The sequence below is a fragment of the Labeo rohita genome, chromosome 1 (assembly GCF_022985175.1).
Source record: "Labeo rohita strain BAU-BD-2019 chromosome 1, IGBB_LRoh.1.0, whole genome shotgun sequence".
NCBI classification, from domain to species: Eukaryota; Metazoa; Chordata; class Actinopteri; order Cypriniformes; family Cyprinidae; genus Labeo; species Labeo rohita.
Window position 1 is genome coordinate 29,434,042 of NC_066869.1, and position 22,144 is coordinate 29,456,185.

Below are 22,144 nucleotides of genomic sequence, written 5' to 3' on the forward strand. Positions count from 1 at the left end.
AATGAAAAAGTGGTGTTTTATGTCACTGCAGATTGCTGCACCAGACAATCCTGATGATCCTGAAAGGATGGTCATTATCACTGGACCACCAGAGGCTCAGTTCAAGGTAAAAGCCATAATTCAGTCATTTAGGCTCCTGATCATCAGGGTAAAGATTCCATTAGGCAGGACCCAGGGCAGTTTACATCGATCTGTATATTCACCCCTCATTTCTCCTTTACTCATCTGTGTATGTGTGTGTGGCTGTAGGCACAGGGGAGGATATATGGGAAGTTGAAAGAGGAGAATTTTTTCACTGCTAAGGAAGAGGTGAAGTTGGAGGCACATATAAAAGTGCCTTCGACCGCCGCCGGACGTGTCATCGGGAAGGGTGGCAAAACGGTATGTGTGCTTGCTTTGTGTACATGTTAAAATGTTGTGTACAATTATGTAAAAGCTCTAAGCACACACATGAGAGTTGTTTTTTGGTAGCACCTGGTAGTAACACATCAGATTTTCTAAGGAACTATCAGTAAATATGTTACTTTGTGTGTTTATTTTTACTTTCTCTGCTTTTTTTTAAACAAAATGAGTAAAACTCGCTTTCAGATGCTTCCAAATTTTTATCTCACCATAAATGGGTTAAACAAAATGAGTTGTTTTAGCCAGGTTCTAACATTGATTAAGTTTAAGTAATTAGTAAATGTCAGTAATAGGTTGTTGGTCAACACCTAGGAAACATTGAGCACTGTTCACTGATGTTTGCAGTGTTAATTCCAGGTCTAACTGCAAACTGTTTGTGACCTCTGACCTCTTACCACCACAGGTCAATGAGCTGCAGAATCTCACCAGTGCTGAGGTGATTGTACCACGGGACCAGACACCAGATGAAAATGATGAAGTGTTTGTTAAGATAATTGGACATTTCTTTGCCAGTCAGGTATGTTTTTGACATTCTCCCAGGCCTTAAACTGTTTACGATTTATTTGAATTTGTCTAAAACACCACTGTAAAAAGTGATATCCTGCAATTGTTACAATTGTTTGCAGTTGTCATGTAGAAAGAGATATTTCTACCTGTTTTAACCCATATAGAGTAGTTTTGGTGGTATAAATAAATGTTTATGTTGATTTGGCAATATTAAATATTTTTTAATTGAATAAGTCTTAAATTTCGATGTTACCATTTTTTAGTAAAGTTGTCATTTGAACTGCCATTTATATTTTTAGAAGTGAAAGAAATAGTCACCAAAAACTTAAAATTATGACATTTACTCACCCTCATGTTGTTCCAAACCCATTAGACTTTTATGTTCAAAACACAAAATCAGATTTTTCATATTCTCTCATTTTTATTTCATCCATTGAAAGTCCGTTTAACCAAAATGTTCAAGTTCAGCAAAACATCGTAAAAGTAATCTATTAAGCTGTTTAATCCAAATCTTCTCAAAAGCATGATTGATTTAAAGGCATAGTTCACCCAAAAATGAAAATTAGCCCATGATTTACTCATCCTCAAACCATCCTAGGTGTAAATGACTTTCTTCTTTCAGATGAATACAATTGGTGTTATAATAAAAAAAGTCCTGGCTGTTCCAAGCTTGTAATAGCAGTGAATAGGTGTTGAGATTTTGAAGTCAGATCAAGTGCATCCATCCATCATAAAAAGTGTGGCTCTGGGGGGTTTATAAAGGCCTTTTGAAGTGAAGTAATGTGTTTGTGTAAGAAAAATATCCATATTTAAAACTTTATAAACCATAATCTCTAGTTTCCGCTAACGAGAGAGTGGCGTTCCAGCGGATGACGTAGATCGTAGGTGTAGCGTAAGCTCCAGTGAGAATATGCTAGTCTCGGAAGAAGCAAGTTTTGTTTACAGCAAAGTAAAACCAGTCTCCTCTTAGCTTTTATCGAAATCCTTCAACATTTTTCTTTACAAATCTTTGTTTTGTAAATTCATGACCAGTGTTTTGTTTTGCTCTCTCCACTGCGCTTCTGCATTTGTCACTTCTGCCTCTGATCTATGCCTTTCCACATTATTGTGTACACACATACGACAGTTAGCGGAAGCTAGACTTGTTAAGTTGTTAAGACTAGTTTTAAATGTAGTTTTAAAATATTTTTCTAACACAAACGCACCAATTCGCTTCAGAAGGCCTTTATTAACCCCCCAGAGCTGTGTGGAGTACTTTTTATTATGGATGGATGCATTTTATTGGACTTAAAAATCTCAACACTCATTCACTGCCATTACAAAGCTTGGAAGAACCAGGACATTTTTTAACATAACTCTGACTATATTCATCTGAAAAAAGAATATACAGCTAGGATGGCTTAAGAGTGAGTACTTCATGGGGTTATTTTCTATTTTGGGTAAATTATCTCTTTAATTTGGGTATTTATTGACATACAGTTGAGGTCAAAAGTTGCATCTCCCTTTCACAATCATTAAAAATGTTAATTATTTTACCAAAATAAGAGGGATTGAACAAAATGTTATTGTTTATTTAGTAATGACCTGATATTTCACATAAAAGATGTTTACATACCTGTATAGTCCACAAGAGAAAATAATAGTTACATTTATAAAAATGGCCTAGTTCATTCCCTTGATTCTTAATACTGTGTTGTTACCTGAATGAACCACAGCTGTTTTTTTGTGTAGTGATAGTTGTTCATGAGTCCCTTGTTTGTCCTGAACAGTTAAACTGCCCGCTGTTCTTCAGAAAAATCCTTCAGGTCCCACAAATTATTTGGTTTTCCAGCAATTTTTGTGTATTTGAACCCTTTCCAACAATGACTGTATGATTTTGCAATCCATCTTTTCACACTGAGGACAACTGAGGGATGCAACTATTACAGAAGATTCAAATGCTCACTGATGCTTCAGAAGGAAAAACAATGCATTAAGAGCTGGGGGGGTGAAAACTTTTGAACAGAATCGAGATGTGTACATTTTTCTTATTTTGCTTAAGTATTATATTTTGTCATTTAGTAATGCCCTTCAGAGGCTATAGAAGACATTTACATGTTTCCCAGAAGACAAAATAAGTCAAATTTACCCTCATCTTCAAATTCAAAAAGCTTTTACCTCCCGGCTCTTAATTCATCCTGTTTCCACTCCTTGTTGGAAGTGGTTCTAATACACAACACACCAAAGAATTTGTGTGAACTGAATGATTTTTCTAAAGAACAGCAGGTTTAACTGTTCAGGACAAACTAGGGACTCCATCACTAAAAAAAAAAAAAAAAACGCAGCTATGGATCATTCAGGTAACGACACAGAATTAAGAATCAAGGGGATGTAAACTTTTGAACGGGGTAATTTTTATAAATTCAACTATTACTTTCTCTTGTGGACTATATGTAAACGTCTTTTATGTGAAATATCTTGCTCAGATCAGTACTAAATAAACAATAACATGCATTTTGTATGACCCCTCTTATTCTGGTAAAATAATGAACATTTTTAATGATTCTGACCTTAACTGTACGTTGGTCAACACATATTTAAAGAGCCCATCATTATATGGTAAACAGAAACTTTACATGCTTGCTTGATGGCTTTCTTTTCAACTAATATTTGTTGTTCCTACGTTCACCTAGAACGACAGAAACCGAATACAAATATCTTCTCATGCATATTAATTTGCACTATTGACATTCAGGATGGTCACAAGGCAAAGTTAACATTACATAATAATTATTCATGAGATTTGTCCTTTGTTATAGTATCAGCTTTGACTTCCCAGTTTTAGACTGTTTATTTGCATAGTTACTGGGCAGAAAGGCTAGATTGATTATGATTCATTCAGGTTCTCAAAATATCAGCGGTTAATGTAAATGATGTATTTACATATGCACTCCATTCACCTTTGGCTACGTTGTGTTTGTTTGCAGACGGCTCAGCGCAAAATAAGGGAGATCGTTCAACAGGTCAAACAGCAAGAGCGGAAACACCAGCAAATGGTGCCAACACCCTCACAACCATCAAAATGATCAGCAGACGCCAGCGAGCAGCAGCTAATGAATGTAGCTCATGCGAGGACAAATCGAAATTCAAGAAAGATTTCAAGAAATAGACAAAGGGAGAGTGAGACAGAGTGGAAAACAGACAAGAGACAAAAGCTGATGAAGTGGACCAGCAGTTTAAAACAACCAAAGACCTTAAAGCACAAAAACATTTGGTCATGCAGATATGAATGAGGATGATCGAGAGCGTTATCAGGTCAGAGATCTTTTTATGATCACAGACCTGATATTTCATATTGAGCTCTTTTTATTACTGATTAAGCTGATGTGAGCATATATAGAGGATTTGTGTACTGTGAAGTAGACTGCTGGAGGAGGTGAATGCAAGCTGCAGGTAGATTTCATAGGGACTTGCAGGTCTAGTTGTGCATTAGATCTACTAATTTATTAAGAGATACCTGTATAAGAAATTGCACAACGATATGTTAATAAGATGCTAAAAATAATTCTATATGTTTAGTCAACAGAATTTTATTTGGAAACTCATTTCAGGCTATTTAACGTGAGTAATCAGATTTATTTGTTGACCTTTTACAGTAACTAATTAGTACAGCATGGTGACTAAAAACATTAAGTAATGTATGTACAAAGGAACATACATGATGTAAAAAGGTGCTAGCTGTGTGCCAGCATTTCACTTCCAGTTCCTCTTTTCCACTGCTAAGTCTGAGCGTTTCTTCTCTGCTTGCTGCCCTGTTCTCTTTTCTCTCTTTTTTATTCATTTATTTCTTTTTCTTAAATGTTTCCCGACTTATTCGTCACACAAAATAAGAGCTGTCTGTGTGCCAACTGTAAGAAAAAAAAATGTACGGTCCCTAAACAGAGTAGATCTAGATCACTGGGAATCTAATGCTGATATCCTGTACTCCCCATTTATGATATTATACACACTCTTAATATTAACAGAAGAATACCATTCAAAGGTTTGTGGTCAGTAAGACTTTTTTTTTTTTTTTTGAAAGAAAATTTTTGATTCTGCAAAGATGCATTAAATTGATCAAAAGTGAAAGTAAAGACATTTATAATATTGCAAAAGATGTATTTTGTAAACTTTTCTATTAATCAGAAAATCCTCAGTTTCCTCAGTTTAAAAATTATGAAGTTGTACAACTGTTTTCTTGAGCAGCACATTAGAATGATTTCTGAAGGATCATGTGACACTGAAAATTCAGCTTTGCATCACAGGAATAAATTATATTTTAAAATATATTCACATAAAAAAAAACAGTTGTTTTAAATTCGAATAATATTTCAGAATATTCCTATTTTTACGGTATTTTTGATCAAATAAATGAGCCTTGGTGAAAGACTTCTTTCAAAAACGTAAAAAAAAAAGTCTTACCAGCCATGAAGTTTTGAATGGTAGTGTACGCATTTGAAAAAGTGCAATCTGCACGTTGTTTGTAGGTCCTGTAACAGGAGACCTTTAACGTCTTTCTGAAACTCGTGAATGTATTTGATGCAAATGCCTTCTGCAAACATGTACTTTCTGTGTAGCAAACAAAACTTCTCTTTTTCCCCCATCTGATTTCACATGCTGATTCACATGTGATTGCATTAGGAAATGTAAGCATAGGCAGAGACGACGTAAATGTCTATAAATGCGTTTTTGACAAAAGAGAAGAGCAAAGCCAAGACAAAGTGTGTTTTTTTTTATTATTTAAACAACGTCCCATTTTTCGTAATATATAAAGGTGATGTGATTGCTATGGGATGACGTCATTAAGCCTTTCGATGTCGTGCATCTGAAAGGCTAATGGAATAAAATAAAAAATAATGTACTGTATGTAGGGTGACAGTTCAAAAATATTGGTTTCAGTATCTCTTGACTGTTCGAATGCAAACAGCCAGCACTGCAGTACTGTACAGTCACAGAGCATAAAGCAACTATGATTGAGACATGACAATGATATATTGAAAGTCCACGCAGCTTCGTGTGAACCAGTACAATATAACATTCTACCTCAAGAACAGGGTACCTCAGTCTGATCTTTTCTCCCTTTTGGATATTTTGTATACCTTGTAAAGCTCTCGAACTTAGAGCATTTTTTATTTTTCTAAATAAAAGAACAAGAAGAAAAAAAGGATTAGTGCAAGGCACCAAACACGGCCTGCTTGTTCTTGCGAAAGAGGTTTCAGGCTCCTGCATCAGAAACTGATTGTTGCTTTATGGACCGTTTGACTCAAGTGAGCTCTTGAGGTCAATACACCTCTTTGGCAACTGAGTATTTTGGTTGACAGTACTTTGTTTCTTGCAGTTTATGTTTGTACTGAAATATTCGTCTTGACCGATATATAGTGTCTAAGAATACAGCTTAATCCAACCGTACGCAGTGTTTTTCAACATAGGGACATTTAGAAGACGTTATCTTTATGTTACTCTGTTACAAATGGCTCTGTTTTGGAGGTCGTATATGATGAGATGGCCAATAACAGGTCAGTTTTGAATTGTATTCTAACACCGTATTTGTGTGAGGTTTTAGTATAGGAAGAATCTTCTACAGTTTACTGCGTAATAATATTAGACACGGTTGAATTTGATCCTTTCTGTAGTAAAATTTTGGATGTCCAGCTGTCGCAAGACCATCTCTCGTATCATCTACAATAACAACATGTACACAAACCTAATCTTTGTCGTATTACTTTTGCAGCTGTCTCTGTGTCTATTTTTCTTCGCATTCTACCATGTTCAAAATGTCTTTATTCATCACTTGTACCGTGAGTACTTCTGGGTGTTTGATAAGCCTGTCCCTTTAATGCTTATCTGGGATGAGCTTCTGATATCAACTCTTTTAATGACATAACACAGTGTAAAAATAGGTAAACAAATTAATTTCAGATCTGGGCAAAAGGGGACATATTCCATTGGTATATTATGGGCTCTAGCCAAGTGTGGGTGAGTTGGGGACAATAAAAGTATGAGTAAACAATCATGAATACACATCTGTTTTTATGTTTTCTGGCAGGGTCACACTACCCTTTACATGGATATGAGCAATAAAGACTCTTTAAAACAATGTTTTGTTTTGTTTTTTTTTCATCTTTGTTTCTTATATCAAGTTTACCTGTGACTTCAATAGCTTAAAGATTATGTGAATGCTTGTTTCCGCCACAGGATTAAAAAAGAATCACCTGTCGCATGTGCTCACCAGGTTTCGTGAAGTTTTGATTTTTCTTTAGGCTTTGTAGGATTTTGGGTAAATTTGAACAGGCCCTTTTTCTAAACAACCCCGTTATAGCTTCCCAAAGGGTAAATTTAAAAAAAAAATGACCTAGAGAGTCCAGAGAATTGTACTGCAGTGTTTTTGAAAAATCTAGAGCTAGTTTGCAAAAATAGGCTTTTACATCTTCCCAATCATTTAACGATTGGATTAACAGCAGTGATTCTAGAGGTAAAGCTGTCCAGAATGAGGAGTTCTATCTTATGATATGAATATCGAGTGTATGCGTGAAAGGCCGCACAATGTACAATTGTTTATGCCCTCCAGTGATCGATTTCTTTCAGATTTTTGGGGCCACGAGACAAACAGGCCCACACGAGACCAACAGGCCCACAATTCGTTCTGATCGTCCTTCGTTAACCATGTCTTATGGGTGCTCAATGGGTGCATATGGGTTGGAGGTGACCACACAAAATATGTCCCCGTTTGATATTTTGCAGACTGATCATAAACAGCTAAAAAGCTTCTTACCACAGTGGCCATCATTTGCAAAACTTACAATATCTACCACAATTTTATCACAGGTGGAATGCAAAATGTTTATTTTGAAATACAATTATTTCAGTCAAATGTAATTTATCCAATATTTCAACTTTAACCCATGGGAGAAAATTAACCTGACACAACAGTTTGAAACCAACCCAGTTCCATGGGAAAAATGTGGATTTGGCAACCCTACATCCAACACAAGCTGCATCCAAAGCAATTTAAATGCTCCACATACTGATAGTGACTCCCTGGTGTGCGAAAACTATATTCAATATTAGAATGTTTGCGGGAGCGCGATTAAGAAAACAATCCCGCACATTGCTTTAATACAAAAACGCACACAATGAATGGCGACTGTACAAAGCAAAAGCTGAATCCCGGACATTTTGGGCAATTTAGAAATCCCGGGTCGTGCGCCTTTTTTTTAGGTCCAAAGAGAGGACATGTCTGGGGAAAAGAGGACGTATGGTCACCCTACTTTAATAATTACTGATAATCACTCTCCAGAGAATCTTTTTTCACTGATTTGGTTTCGATCGAGTGAAAAACCTAGGACTAGTTCACAAAAGTAGGTTTTTCAAAAAATCCAAAATACGTGAAAATTTCATTAGGCTCACAATCAAATCTGAGGCATGAATTTTGTCCGACATGAGCCAAGGATTTCGACGAGATTTTTATCTAACAATTCTTACTTTATAACCACAGTTCTGTTTACTTTACAAAATTACCAAATTTACTTTTTACTGTTTACTTTACAAAAAAAATGGTTATGTTTTCTGAAATCGTAAGAGTGATCTCGTTAGAATCTGAGTAGCATACCGAATTTTCCTGTATCAGCCATTTTGTAGTAAAATGCTGTATTTTTCAAACACTTTAACATATTGTTTTGAATCTTATGAATCCTAGAATCGCTTGTGAGACAGTTATGAAATTTGGCATGTGGATAGAGGACAGTCTCATCATTAACCACAGCAAATTTGGAGTCTCTAAGTCAAACTGTCCAGTGCCACCAACAGGCCAAATTTACACTCACGTTTCTGCTAGTAACTTTTATTCCTTGGCTCATACCGAGTTGAATGCATACCAAAACTGAAAACAGTGGTTATAACGTGGTTAGAATAAAATTATGACTTTCAAGCACTCAACCACATGCAAAAACTAAACCATCAACATCAGTACGCATTAAGACATTGATTTATTTTTCCAAAAATGACTCAAAACGGGACAGCTTCTGTAATATGGTAATTAATCAAGTAGCACCTGTAGATGCAATTCATGAAATTGCATATTGCAATTTAAAAGAATTAAAAAAATACACATCATATCCACCACAGAAACAGAGTGCAAAGTTTCTGTGACATGCTAATAATTGATACATTCTTGGCAAAGTCAACCAAAGTCAACTAATGATCAGTACAAATGTGTAAAATTTAAGCTGCACCTGAAGCTGAATGGATGAAATGTATTTACTGTGCTATGTTATGCTGTAAATTCAGCATTATTACTCCCAACTGTCCAAAACAGGTCATTAGTAGTGTTCATTTGTGTAGCTAGAGCACATATAACAAAGTTGTAAATGTATGACAAAGTCAGTTATCAATCCCTGAATGTACCGTGCAACTCCAGAAGATTTAACCCCTCATGTAAATTATCAGTGCACAAATCTATATTTAAGGCATGACACTAACTTAGAAATAAAAGGACATCCTGGCAGTAGGATTCTTGAGGATAATGAATATACTAGCATCTAATAATCTTTAAATATCGCTTTAAAATATTTAAAAGCCTGGATTTAGTGGTATCCACCTTATTCAGCATAGAAGTAAGCTATTTTCTGTGAATGTGCAAAACTTCTGATACATTACCTGGTATAGGTAAAAATAACTAGAAGAATAACAAGTGCAGTAGTTGAAAAACTATTTGTGCTACAAACCAGTGTGTTAATAATTATCACAATCTGTTAAAATAAGAATATATTAATGACATGGAAAGGCTCGCACATTCAAGTTACAAACGCCTGCATCCGTTTTTACGATAAAAACAGGGTTGGATACAGTCTAAGTACATAACTGGAATACTACTTTTAAATAAACTCAATTCAGCGATAGTAAATAATATTTTTGACTTAAATAAAAGCAGTTAATTTAGATGTTAACATTTTAAGTTACTAAGTAACTAATTATTAGTTCTTGTTTGTTAAATGTGTAAACATACTCAAAACCCCATAAAACACACATATTTACAGTTGCCGCAAACAAATAAAGCTTTAAACACACATAAAGCTACATGGTCAATAAACAACATCTGACAACATAACTATTTTTTCTTCAGTAAAAAACCTAAAGCTGTTCAAAACTAAGCTGTCAAAATGACCTTTTTCCTATAAAATAAGGCAATGTCCAGCGTTATATATGTAACAAGTCAGCAATCTGATTGTGTTCTCTTTTAAGACATTAATAGTCTCTTCTTTTGTACTTTATCTTCATTATAGACTTTTGATAAATAATACTTTGTATTTCAGTCCATTTCCACTCTGCATTCGGACATTCATAACCAAATCCTGAGCTGTGACTCCAGACCAGTGATCAGTTCCACATTAGCAGACTGCAGTCTCCTCTTCTGTCTGTCTTTGGGTCATCTGGTCTTGCGATCGTTCAGGACCATTTGGTGTCCATTGGGTTCCAGTCCATCAAGTTTGAGGTGTGCTTGACTATAGCGACGGATCAGGGCTCCGGGAAGTAGAGCCACACACGCGATCAGCAGGAGCTGCAGGATGGTGCCCCATGAAAAGATGTCATCCAAAGAGTGGATCTCAGACAAGATGGCACCCGTACGGACACAGATAAAATTATAAGGGATTAGACCTGGGGAGAAATTAAGTGTTGAAGATTATGAGGTTTGTTTTTCACCCGAAGCTGTGTTTTTACTACACTTCATAATTGTTCAGAGTCTGGCCACCTAACTGTAAAAGTATAAAATGTCAAAATGGAATCATTAGGAAAATTTAGAAAGAAAAAGGTAGTTTGTAAGTACAGCTATAAAATAAAAAACATTAATTTATAACTGAACATGTACTGTAAGCTTACCAATGAGAATGGAGAAAAAGAATATGGGGATGGGGATGTTGAGGATTGGAGAGGTGACATTCAGAAACCAGTTCGGTGTCATGGGAAAGAACCGCAGGAAGAGCAAGAAGAAAAACAAACTACTCCTGTTCTCTTCCACCTGATAGAGAGAGATTCATCATCACATACAAAATAATGATTATGATCAGGGTTGCCAAATTGGGCTACTTTTTTGTCAGACTTTTTTCATCACATTTAAAGTATCCCTTCAAAAAAGTATGCTTCAAGTGTATTTCAGTGTAAAATTAAGATCAAATATGTTTTCCAAGTCACATTACTTTATGTATTAAGTATACTAAAATCAATATACTAGTAGCAGTGTACTATTTCATTACCTTTTAATTCAGTACTTTAACCATAGCAGAAGTAAACTTTGAGTACACAACTAAAGTTTTTCTTATGTGTTGTAAATATATTGTGAACTACACGTGAACTTACTCTGTTGTACTGTTTGTAAAGCCAAATGTTATCTTACTATACAGTATGTAATAACGTGTACAAATAAGATCAAGTTTATTTCCACCCATGTACTATTTATTCTAAGCTATTCCACCCAAAGCTCACTTTTTACTTCATAAGTAACATAGGAACTTACTTACTTCATAAGTTCCTAAGACAGCATGCTAAACATGCTTTAGTTCCTCAAATAAGCCATTATGTGTGTAAAAAGGTATTAACAGGTTCTCAAAAGAGCAAACAGAACTACAAGCCAAGATGAATAGTCGATTACTAATAATAAATTATACTTTTCTTAAAGGGGTCATATGATGCGATTTCATGTTTTCCTTTGTCTTTGGAGTGTTACAAGCTGTTTGTGCAAATATAAGATCTGTAAAGTTGCAAAGATTAAAGTCTCAAACCCAAAGAGATATTCTTTATAAAAGTAAAATGTATACGCAAAGAATGTATATGCCCAAATGTATACGCAAAGAAAGAAGACGTAACTGCTGTAGTATTGTTGTTGCCGCCACCATGTTGTGAAGACGCTGTGTTTCGTTGCAAAAGCGAAAGTACTTTGTTTGGCCTTCCAATTTTCAGCACTGTTTCAGAACAGTACAACGCAAATATTCAAGTGTGTGCAGCGCATTTTATGGTAGACTGTTCCCTGAACCTGGGAGAGCAGCCTACATTGGGCTGTGCACAGTCTGTTGCGTCTGACTCACAGCTTGTAAGTACAGCTTTGTTTCATTTTTAAAGAATTTGCTACTGGCTATTCAAACAGGAGTTTTGAGCAGTGTACAGTAGTGCTTGTTTGTCGTTTTTCCAAAATGCAGACAGTGTTATGTTTATGCAGCACAAGTATTTTTTTTTGTCTTGTCGTGCCGGGACACGGAATCACAACGTGGTAAGGGACGTAACATTTTCGTCACATGCTTGAGGTATTCGCCCAATCACAACACACTGTGTAGCTGGCTAATCAGATCACACCGCACTTTTCAGAACGATGAGCTTTGTAAAAATCTATGCGTTTTAGAAAGGTGCAGAGAGGAGCAACAATAATGTACAGCATGTGGAAAATGTTTTTTAAACCTTAAACCATGTAAACACTTTGCATTACATCAAATACACAAAATAATGTTCTTTTTAGCAACAGAGTTCAGATGCAAAACCAGCTAAATCCATCTGACGTCTTTCTTTAAAAAATGCGTTTTCATCAGGCTCAAATGTATAGGTTTCTATGTAAGTACTGGTACTTCTGATTAGGCTGAGGCTGGTATTTTAGCGAGTTTGAAGAAAAAGTATTTGATGGACGTATAATATGTGTCGAGAACATTCATTCAGTATCATTATCTCATTTTTGACCGAGATGGCTTTTAGCTGGCTTTGTATCTGAACTCTTCAAATATTGATCTAAAGATCAGGTACACGCATAGGCCTAATATACTTTTATGTATACCTAATATGTGACCCTGGACCACAAAACCAGAGTCAATTTTTTGAAAGTGAGATTTACACATCTGAAAGCTGAATAAATAACCATTCCATTGATGTATGGTTTGTTATGATTGGTCAAAATACAACTATTTTAAAATCTAGAATCTGAGGGTGCAAAAAAAAAAAAAAAAAAAAAAAAAAAATCAAAATATTGAGAAAATCGCCTTTAAAGTTGTCCAAATGATGTTCTCAGCAATGCATATTACTAATCAAAAAAATAAGTTTTTATATATTTACAGTAGGAAATTTGCAAAATATCTTTATGGAACCTTTCTTTACCTAATAATCCTAATGATTTTTGGCATATAAGAAAAATTGTTGGCTATTGCTACAAATATACCCATGCTACTTGTTACTGGTTTTGTGGTCCAAGGTCACGTCTACATATTAACAAAGGATAAGTACATAAAAAGACTGAAGTCTACTGTCTTATTTTAGTTTAAAAGAAGTATACTAATAGCACACTTGAATAAACTTTTTTTATGAAGATACTATGCAGATAACAACAATGATAGCTATATTTGTGTCCACACTGAGGCACTATAATGTTTTGTTTATTATAATGTGCTGCAATTATGTTGTCAGTCATTTTAATTTTTTGAGCTCTTTAAAGTAGTATGAATTCAGGATTTTTCATCAGCTGAAAAAAAAATCATTAAAGTAGTTCTGTATCATTACTCTGTGTTGTTATTGTCATAGTAGTGGCGTTGACTCTTTTAAATGCTATTCTTTAGCATATAAAGATTTTGAAAATGATAGCTTTATTGTTATGATTACAGTTGAAGAGTTCAGATGCAAAACCAGCTAAAAGCCATCTCGGTCAAAAATGAGATAATGATACTGAGTGAATGCTCCTGACACATAGTATACGTCCATCAAATACTTTTACTTCAAACTCGCTAAACTCCAGCCTCAGCCCAATCAGAAGTACAAGTACTTACATAGAAACCTATACAAAGTAGCCAGAAAGAAATGCTCATTTTAAAGAAATATGTCAGATGGACTGAGAGGCTTTTGCATCTGAACTCTTCAGTTATTCTCCCTGATGTGAACAGGCCTTAAGGGATACAATTTTTTTAGTTCACACATTCCCTGGAAATCAAACCCTTAACCATGGCACATCGTATCCTACCGTTTGAGCTGAAGTACATGCAGAGTATAAACAAACAAAACCAAGTCACACATACACTCACTGACTATTTTTGGAAACATTCATTAATGGAAAATCCCTTGTGTCATGCACTAAACACCCAGAGGCGACCCACCTTTCTCTGCAGCATCGCCACCTTCTCAGGAAAGAGCCTGACAATGTGGCGTTTGCCAAATGTACGGGACAGCAGGTAACAGTTGGTGGAACCCACTGTAGTCAAAGTGCAGGCAATGAGGAGTCCATGCCACGGCCCAAACAACGCCCCTGCAAGCATATTCTAGACATGGCAAAAAAGAATGACAGTTGTTTTATTAGGTCAACAGCTATATATAGTCATATACTGTATAGAAATAACAGTTTGTATATATATTAAGCATCCCTTGTGAAAGAGAAGTACATTTTATATAATTTTACACCAAAAAGTGGTAACCTGCAATTGTTACCTTCAGTTTAACCCATAAACATAGGTTTGCTGGTAATGGGCATGACGCCTTTCGTTGGTATGAATTAATGTATAGGGTTCAGAAAATAATATTTTTGACTTGAATAAAATCATTTTTAGGTTACCTTTTTTTTTTCAATATAAAAAGAATACTTAATATACTTAAGTTTGAACTGAATGTAATGTTTGCAAGCAATTAATTGCCTGTAAAATGTATTATAGTTTGAACTTATATGAAATGCAGTTAGCTGAACTTTAAATTGTTTTTGACCCACTTAAGTAAAACTCAAGTCCATTTTTGTATGTAATTTCATAACTACTTCTATTCTCTTTAAAATATGGTTAAACTGTAGTGCTGAGTGTACTGACAAGCATTTATGTTAAACTATAATATACTTAAATGTCATATTGACAGTTGTGTGATATATATTCAAAGATGTAATATTTGATACAGCTGCAATTTGAATTTAGTACATTTACTTCAATACATTACGTGTATTTCAGTATGTTAGACTGCACATCAAAATAAATGTACTTCAAAGAAAGACAAAAGATTGTTTAAATGGTTTAAATTGTACTTTGAATTTTTTATTTGACATTGCTATAAAGTGCACATTTTAAACAGTCAAGAAAGTGTACTCTCTTTACACTTTGTGACATTGTATTTTATTAATACACTATAAGTGCAGATTCAATACAATTAAGCACACTTCTTTTTCATACATGGTATGTGGGATTATGTTCAGGAAAGAAAACATGATGGAATTTAGAGAAACTGCTGATAAACTTTTATCTAATAAGGTGTTTCAAGCAGGTCTACTAGTAGTGTTACAGTGTAGAACTCTGTTACCAACCAAAAACGACGAGCCTGGAATGGCGAAGGACTGCTTGTAGAGGTAGGCACTGCAAAATAGGATGAACACATAGCCAGTGTGTTCTGTCTTATAGAACTTCAGCAGCTCAGCTAGTTCCCTCAACTCATCCAGATCAGATGGGAACTTCAACCTGGAGATATATAAGAATATAAGACATAGTGGGATCAGTAAAACAATGCCAGTGAACGTTTCTGTTGTCATTTCAAACTGATCTGTCTTTATCCTGTCAACCCAACTGCTTACCCTTAAGGCCAATTCATACCGCACAGACAAACGCAAACAAACATGTGTGTTGGGTTTTGTTGGATCAGTGTGTTACCCCTATCGGTCTCTGTTGCTTATTTTTCATAAAATTCTACATCCAACAGCCAACTTGTTTGCTGGAGTTTGTCTGTGTGGTGTAAATTGGCCTTTACAGAACTAAAAAGATTGATGTAAAGGAGGAAGAGGGGTTTAATCAGTGGATTGAATGGATACTGTGGGCTTTAGCTATATGAACTGAGCGTAATGATCTAAAAAAGCTCACTGTTGCCCTCTGGTGAGACTCTGTAAAAAGTGGTGACCTTGCAACTGTAGCTTTGTTATTTCTACATGATTTAACACATACAAAGTAGTTGTGGTGGTATAAGCTAATTTAAATTGATTGAGTGGTATTAAATAACATTTTTGGCTTTTAAACAGTCAATTTAGATGTTACCACACTACCAGCCAAAAGTTTTTGAACAGTACGATTTTTAATGTTTTTTTAAAGAAGTCTCTTCTGCTCACTAAGCCTACATTTATTTGATCCAAAGATCAACAAAAATGTTTGAAATTTTAAAATATTTTTTACCATTTAAAATAACTGTTTTCTATTTGAATATATTTTAAAATGTAATTTATTCCTGTGATTTAAAAGCTGAATTTTAGCATCATTACTCCAATCACATGATCCTTCAGAAATCATTCTAATATTCTGACTTGCTGCTAAAAAAAAACAAACAAAAAAAAAAACACTTTTATTAACATTATTATTGGTATGATTATGTTGAAAACAGCTGATTAGAATTTTTTTTTCAGGTTTCTATGATGAATAGAATGTTCAGAAGAACAGCATCTGAAATGGAAATCTTTTGTAACATTATAAATGTCTTTATCATCACTTTTGATCAATTTAAAGCATTCTTGCTAAATAAACATTAATTTCTACAATAAATAAATAAATAAATAAAATTACACTGACTGCAAGCTTTTGGATGGTATAGTGTATAATGTTACAAAAGTTTTTTATTTCAGATCAATGCTGATCTTTGAATCTATTAATCAAAGAATCCTGAAAAAATGTACTGAACTGTTTTAAATATTGATATTGATAATAATAATAATAATGTTTCTTGAACAGCAAATCAGCATATTAGAATGATTCTGAAGGATCATGTGACACTGAAGACTGGAGAAATGATGCTGAAATTATTCAGCTTTGATCACAAAAATAAATACAATTTTAAAATATATTCAACTAGAAAGCAGTTATTTTAAATAGTAAAAATATTTATATTTTACTGCTCTTGCTATATTTTGGATCAAATAAATGCAGGCTTGGTGAGCAGAAGAGACTTATTTAAAAATAAATAAATAAATAAATTTTCCTGTTCAAAAACTTTTGACTGGTAGAGTATTTTTAGGTTACCACTTTTTTCAGTGATTCAAGTGTCTAATTTCTGAGTGGGCAATAAAATGCTCTCTGAAATCAGACAAAGTTCATACATAGAGTTATCTCTTTGCAGAGTCCAGTTGAGACTTTTTTAAGAAATAAAGGGCAAATCTCATATGCCTCTTTCACTGTCTTAAAACCAGTGAGTCATCATTTACTCAGCTCATGATTGCTCTATACCCCTATAACTTGTTTTATTCTTTTGAAAAATGCTGAGAACCAAATAATGGGGTTTTAGGACAAAGTGGTGTACATGATTCATTTTTTAATGAGCTCTTAGCTATGTTTATCTTATTGTTTCAATGTTCCTTACATATTAAATGGATGTGGTACAGAAGCACAAAAATAAACAACTGTAAATAAATAAATATAGTACTACTAATACATACTGTAAAAAGTACTGACTTACAATTGTTACCTGACTCGATTTAAACCAGAAAAATTAGTTTTGTTTGTATAAATTAATGTATTTAGGGTCAGAGATATTACATAATATTTTTGACTTGAACAAAACCATTTTAGTTTACCATTTTTTCAGTGCACAATAGGCTTGAATTCAAGACTTGAAAATAGTCGAAGTCCCCTGATCAAGACACTAGCCTGTCAGCAAGATGAGACAGAAAGACTGAAATCTGCCCTCAGCATAAGTGAACGGATGAAATATGATACAGCAACTGGACGGAAATAGCCTCTCAGCTGTGCAAATGCACATGTGTGTGTGGTTTGGCTGTACTTGATGGCCAGATTGTTTAAAATGTCTTCAAACACACTTAACATGATCATCAATAAATACGTAGATGTACCATAGACAGCAGATGAATCACATCTTGTGCAGTCGTGAGTAATCTAAGCTCCTTACTGGCGTCCAGGGGGTAATTTGGGCACGCAATGGGATGGTATTCCCCACCCATGTGCCAAAGCAGAGGTTTTGATTTCACATACGTACCCAGTGTGATGAATATAAACATGTGATATGCTCCATGCTGAGTGCACACTAAGTATGTTCTCACAAGTAACAGTATGAGAGCCTTCGGTGAAGGAGACCGAACCAGACAGTAAACAAATCTTAATAAGCATTAATAAGCAAAACTCTCCTTTTAAAAATCCTGACAGGTTCAATTGTCCTGGAAACAGATCATTTTTATGGCTACACACGGTAAAACATGATACATGCACATATGTTAACACAAAATTTCCCTTCTCTTATAACCATGGGAATTCCCACTCAAAGATTCACACAGCTATAAGTACACAGGGCACAGCTGTCTCTGCCATCACTGCTGAACAACATGTGAAAAACTTCCTCAGCAGATTTTCTGTAAGGGTACAAGGTACAGAAGAGTGAGCTAATCAAGAAATGAACCAAGACATACAGGACAGGTCATAAGACACTATAGAAAGGTCAGATCTTTGGACGGAATGTGATGATGGTGGACATACAGCAGATCTGTTACCCAATTTGAAACTGCAGTGTCCTTTCCACTGTTTTTGTTATTCTAAATATCTGGATGACTTCAGAAAGTGACATACTGTAAGCGCACAGGGCTTTTGAGACCACTCTTCTCTCCTTTTATTTATTCATGCGATGCATTTTAACTTGCCATGTCAGACATACATGTCTCATATAAACCCTCTAGATATCTCTTTCTTTCCCTCCTCCTCTATATTGCACATCTCAGCAAATTCAAAGGGTTTCAAGACACTCCAGAAGGCAGTTGTCTTTTCTTATAACTGTCACCTCATGTCCTCTGCCAGGCTCCAATTCTGAGACATGACCGCTAATGTTGATTTGCATTCAGAGCAGACAAGGTAATAATTAGTAGAGTTTTAATATTTTTTTATAATTTGTATAATTATATGAAAAAGAAATATGATAGGCTCCAGTGTCCCCTGGATTCAAAGGACAAGCAGTTTGGTATCACTTTTTTAACAGTGATATATTCATGCATTCTTTAAAAGTGATTGTAATACGTGGAAGATGTCAGAGCTTATTAAGGCTTTGTTTATTGTCTAGTTGGTTTTCTACACTAAGTCTACACTATCTGCATTCTACACTGGGTCTCAGACTTTTTAATTCATTCATTGCTTATAGTCGCACACAAACAAAGCAGACAATATCTGAGAACCAGATGCATAGTAAGAACTCAGGATCAGTTCCTTTAGGTCCCTGCCAAGGAGACATGAGAGGACAGATGAGATGCTATAGAAGAAAAAGTGGTTTGATGTGGGTTGCTCTAGACATTTCCCACACCAGGCCCAGAGCTGCACACACTGTATGAAGTAACGCTGATGAGGACAGAGCACAGAGCAAACAGGAGCTGAATGTTCCGTAATATATGCCACCTTCAGAGAATAACTGCCAAAGCTTCGCTCTTTTTAAAGTACAAATCCATCTCTCTCTCATCCTCACTAATTTTATTTCTTATTCTCCCATTATTCTTTTTTAGAACTGATATGAGGGCGTATATATAATAATAAATAAACCAATACTGACTGAGTCAAACAGACATACAGGCAAATAAGGAAGAATGTGAAATTAATAGAGATAGAGAGAACTAATAAAAGAGAGAATGAAGGAGTTGTTCCACAGGTGAAAAGGAGCGCTGTTCCAAACTGAATGTACTGTAGATGCTTCCCTTAGAAACAGTGTGAACTTACTGCTACACTGTAGCTATTTGTTCATGAGTTTAATATGTATATGATAATTATGCATAATGCAATATATTATTAGTGGAAAATAACTCAAAGCAGTCTACAGTTGAGTTAAAACACAAATGCATGAAAAGGGCCATCTTGCTCCACTACTAGAGTAAAATTCCCCTATACCTGGGGCAAAAAGCCCCCAGGATAAGCATGTAATGTAAAACACATAAAATTTTCTATGTAAATGTATGCTTTTTCACAGTTTAGTTGAATAATTGAATACATGGCAGAAAGCTACTGAATCCCAATCAAACAGATACATTTACAAGGTTAACTTATATAAATAACTTACATAGGCCTATATTTTTAATGAAGAAATGGCATAGTAGCAACAGACTATGAATTCAGATTGTACTATGGTTATGGCTAATAAGATGTTTGTAATGTTAATAACATTTATTAAACTGTATTAATAATATTAACATATATATTAATAATATATAATAAAAATATATAATGACATTAAAAAAAAAAAAAATTATGGGGCTGCTTACTGCAAAATAAAAAACAATGAGCGAATGGTTTTGTGATTCACAAGATTATGATTTGTTCATATTTTGAGTGGGACGCTTTCATTGAATCTTTGACTTAGTAATACCTTTCAGTGACAGGTGTAGGTTGAACCAGTTCAACCTTTGAAAAGATCCGATTAATAATAGCGATTCATTAACGAATCGGAAGTAGCCTAGCCCACGGAACATCAGTATACTTTCGCCTTGAAATTTAATTTTAATTGAATTGAATTGTATTGAATTGAATTGAGTTATGTGTAAATATGTTTACCTGAAGTCATTTTCCATTTTATCATTTGTTTTGTCAATAAGCAGATGTAAGATTGTTAAAATAACATACTCAGATGTTTCATTTACCTGTAGGTAAATTGTGTGTTATTAAAACATAAATTTAATAGAAGCGTTAATAACCGGGTTAATTGAATAGAATTCATTCAGCTACAAACAAAAGCAGACGTACAAATTGCTCACAAAACAAACTGCCGAAGATAACATGCAGTAAAATAATATTCTACCTGAGTTCTTCTTCCTCTGGCTCATCGGCTGTGTGTTCAGCATCGTGAACGCGGACGGCACGGGGACCCGGCGGCAGGAAGGCAGACACAAGCAGATACAAGTAAAAAGTTGCCGAGGCCACCAAGGCAATTAAACCCCAGATTGAGCGCATAGTCCCGGGCTAGATCTGTCTAAAAACGACACTGTTGCACTTGCTGCTACACCTGTTAAATAGCAGATCCGGTCAGTGGGCAGTTTATACATGTTACGTCTCCAGCCCATGGAAGTACGTGGACCTACTGTATTGCAACAATGTTAGTCAGTGAAGCCCCTCATGAGGGAGGACCTATCTGTCACATGAGACCCCCAAAAATACGAGCACATGGTGTGGGGACACTGGGAACAGTTTGTGTAACTTTAAAAATGATAACTTTACATCAGTTAGATTAGAACCCCTTTTATATATATATATATATAAAAGTATTCTAGGCTATTTTTAGAGGCTATCAATGTTGTCAGTGTAGCATTTTCAGAGCTGCAGAGTAATTACTCTCTGTCTAGATATCTATCTATCTGTCTGTCTGTCTGTCTGTCTGTCTATCTACCTATATATCTATCTAATTCAAACGTTACACATTGTGGTTTATTGTTACTTGTGAGCAGGATGGTATGATGCAAAGAATACTGTTTTTTTTATTATTTTAAAGAAGTGAAAGAAAAAAGTGCTGCTGAAATAAGTGAGTCATCATGACAATGTATTACAATGAATTACAGAAAATATAACAGAATTTACACACCACAGTTAATATGTACACTGATGCACTTAAGAAGGTATAATATGAAGTATCAAAGTCAAATGGGCAAAACAGCTACTTTATTCTACAATCTGATCATGCAAAGAGAATTATTTTCTTTATATTAAAATACAACATATTAGGAATAAGTAGTATTATTAATGTAATTATTAATATAAAGTGATAAAATATAAATTACATAAATGTTAATAATTAAAGAGAATGTCTAATAATAAAAGAATTTTAAAAAGTGGAATGAGCACTGCAAACAAGAAACATAATTAGGTAAATCCTATAAATTGTTGGCAAAGAATATCCATTTCAAATATTATGTGGAAAGAGAAGGAAATGTTGAACAAATTTTGACTGTGTGGAGACAATTTTATTCAAATCAAGTAAAAAAAAAAAAAAAAATTAATTGAGAAAAGGGATCTTATACTTACCATTACAAGGTCTTTCGCTGAGTACTGCTGGCTGAAAACATGTATGCCAGTCTTTAGTTCTTCTTATTTTTTAAAAGTGTTACTCTCTGAGGCAACAACCTTATGTCTTTAGTGGAGTTTGTTTTATCTTGTTACCACATGATGGCAGAGTTGCCTTCATAATAAAAAGTTCAAACAGTTGTCAACACCCAAGCAGCTTACCCAAACTGTTGTTCAGAAATGAAGGTTTGAATCTGAAAAGTGATCTTCGTAAGACAGGA

The 22,144-nt window shown here is 34.7% G+C and overlaps 2 protein-coding genes across 8 annotated transcripts in view; one reads left to right on the top strand and one right to left on the bottom strand.

Annotated features, from left to right (window-relative positions):
• igf2bp2b (insulin-like growth factor 2 mRNA binding protein 2b) overlaps positions 1-5,656 on the top strand; it is a 40,308-nt gene extending 34,652 nt beyond the window's left edge. For all 7 annotated transcript variants that reach the window (XM_051110469.1, XM_051110489.1, XM_051110435.1 and 4 more), the window contains 4 exons: positions 32-106; positions 250-381; positions 806-919; positions 3,876-5,656. In XM_051110469.1, the coding sequence (XP_050966426.1) occupies positions 32-106; positions 250-381; positions 806-919; positions 3,876-3,974 (420 nt within the window). In that variant the 3' untranslated portion in view covers positions 3,975-5,656. The remainder of the gene's footprint in view (positions 1-31; positions 107-249; positions 382-805; positions 920-3,875) is intronic.
• A 3,237-nt stretch (positions 5,657-8,893) lies between these two features.
• tmem41ab (transmembrane protein 41ab) lies at positions 8,894-20,960 on the bottom strand. The gene is made up of 5 exons (XM_051118848.1): positions 20,668-20,960; positions 15,224-15,374; positions 14,043-14,204; positions 10,804-10,942; positions 8,894-10,581 (listed from the first exon to the last, which is right to left on the bottom strand). Exons 1-5 carry the CDS (start codon positions 20,817-20,819, stop codon positions 10,352-10,354), a joined length of 834 nt encoding a protein of 277 aa, XP_050974805.1. The 5' UTR covers positions 20,820-20,960; the 3' UTR covers positions 8,894-10,351.
• Positions 20,961-22,144: the final 1,184 nt, after the last annotated feature.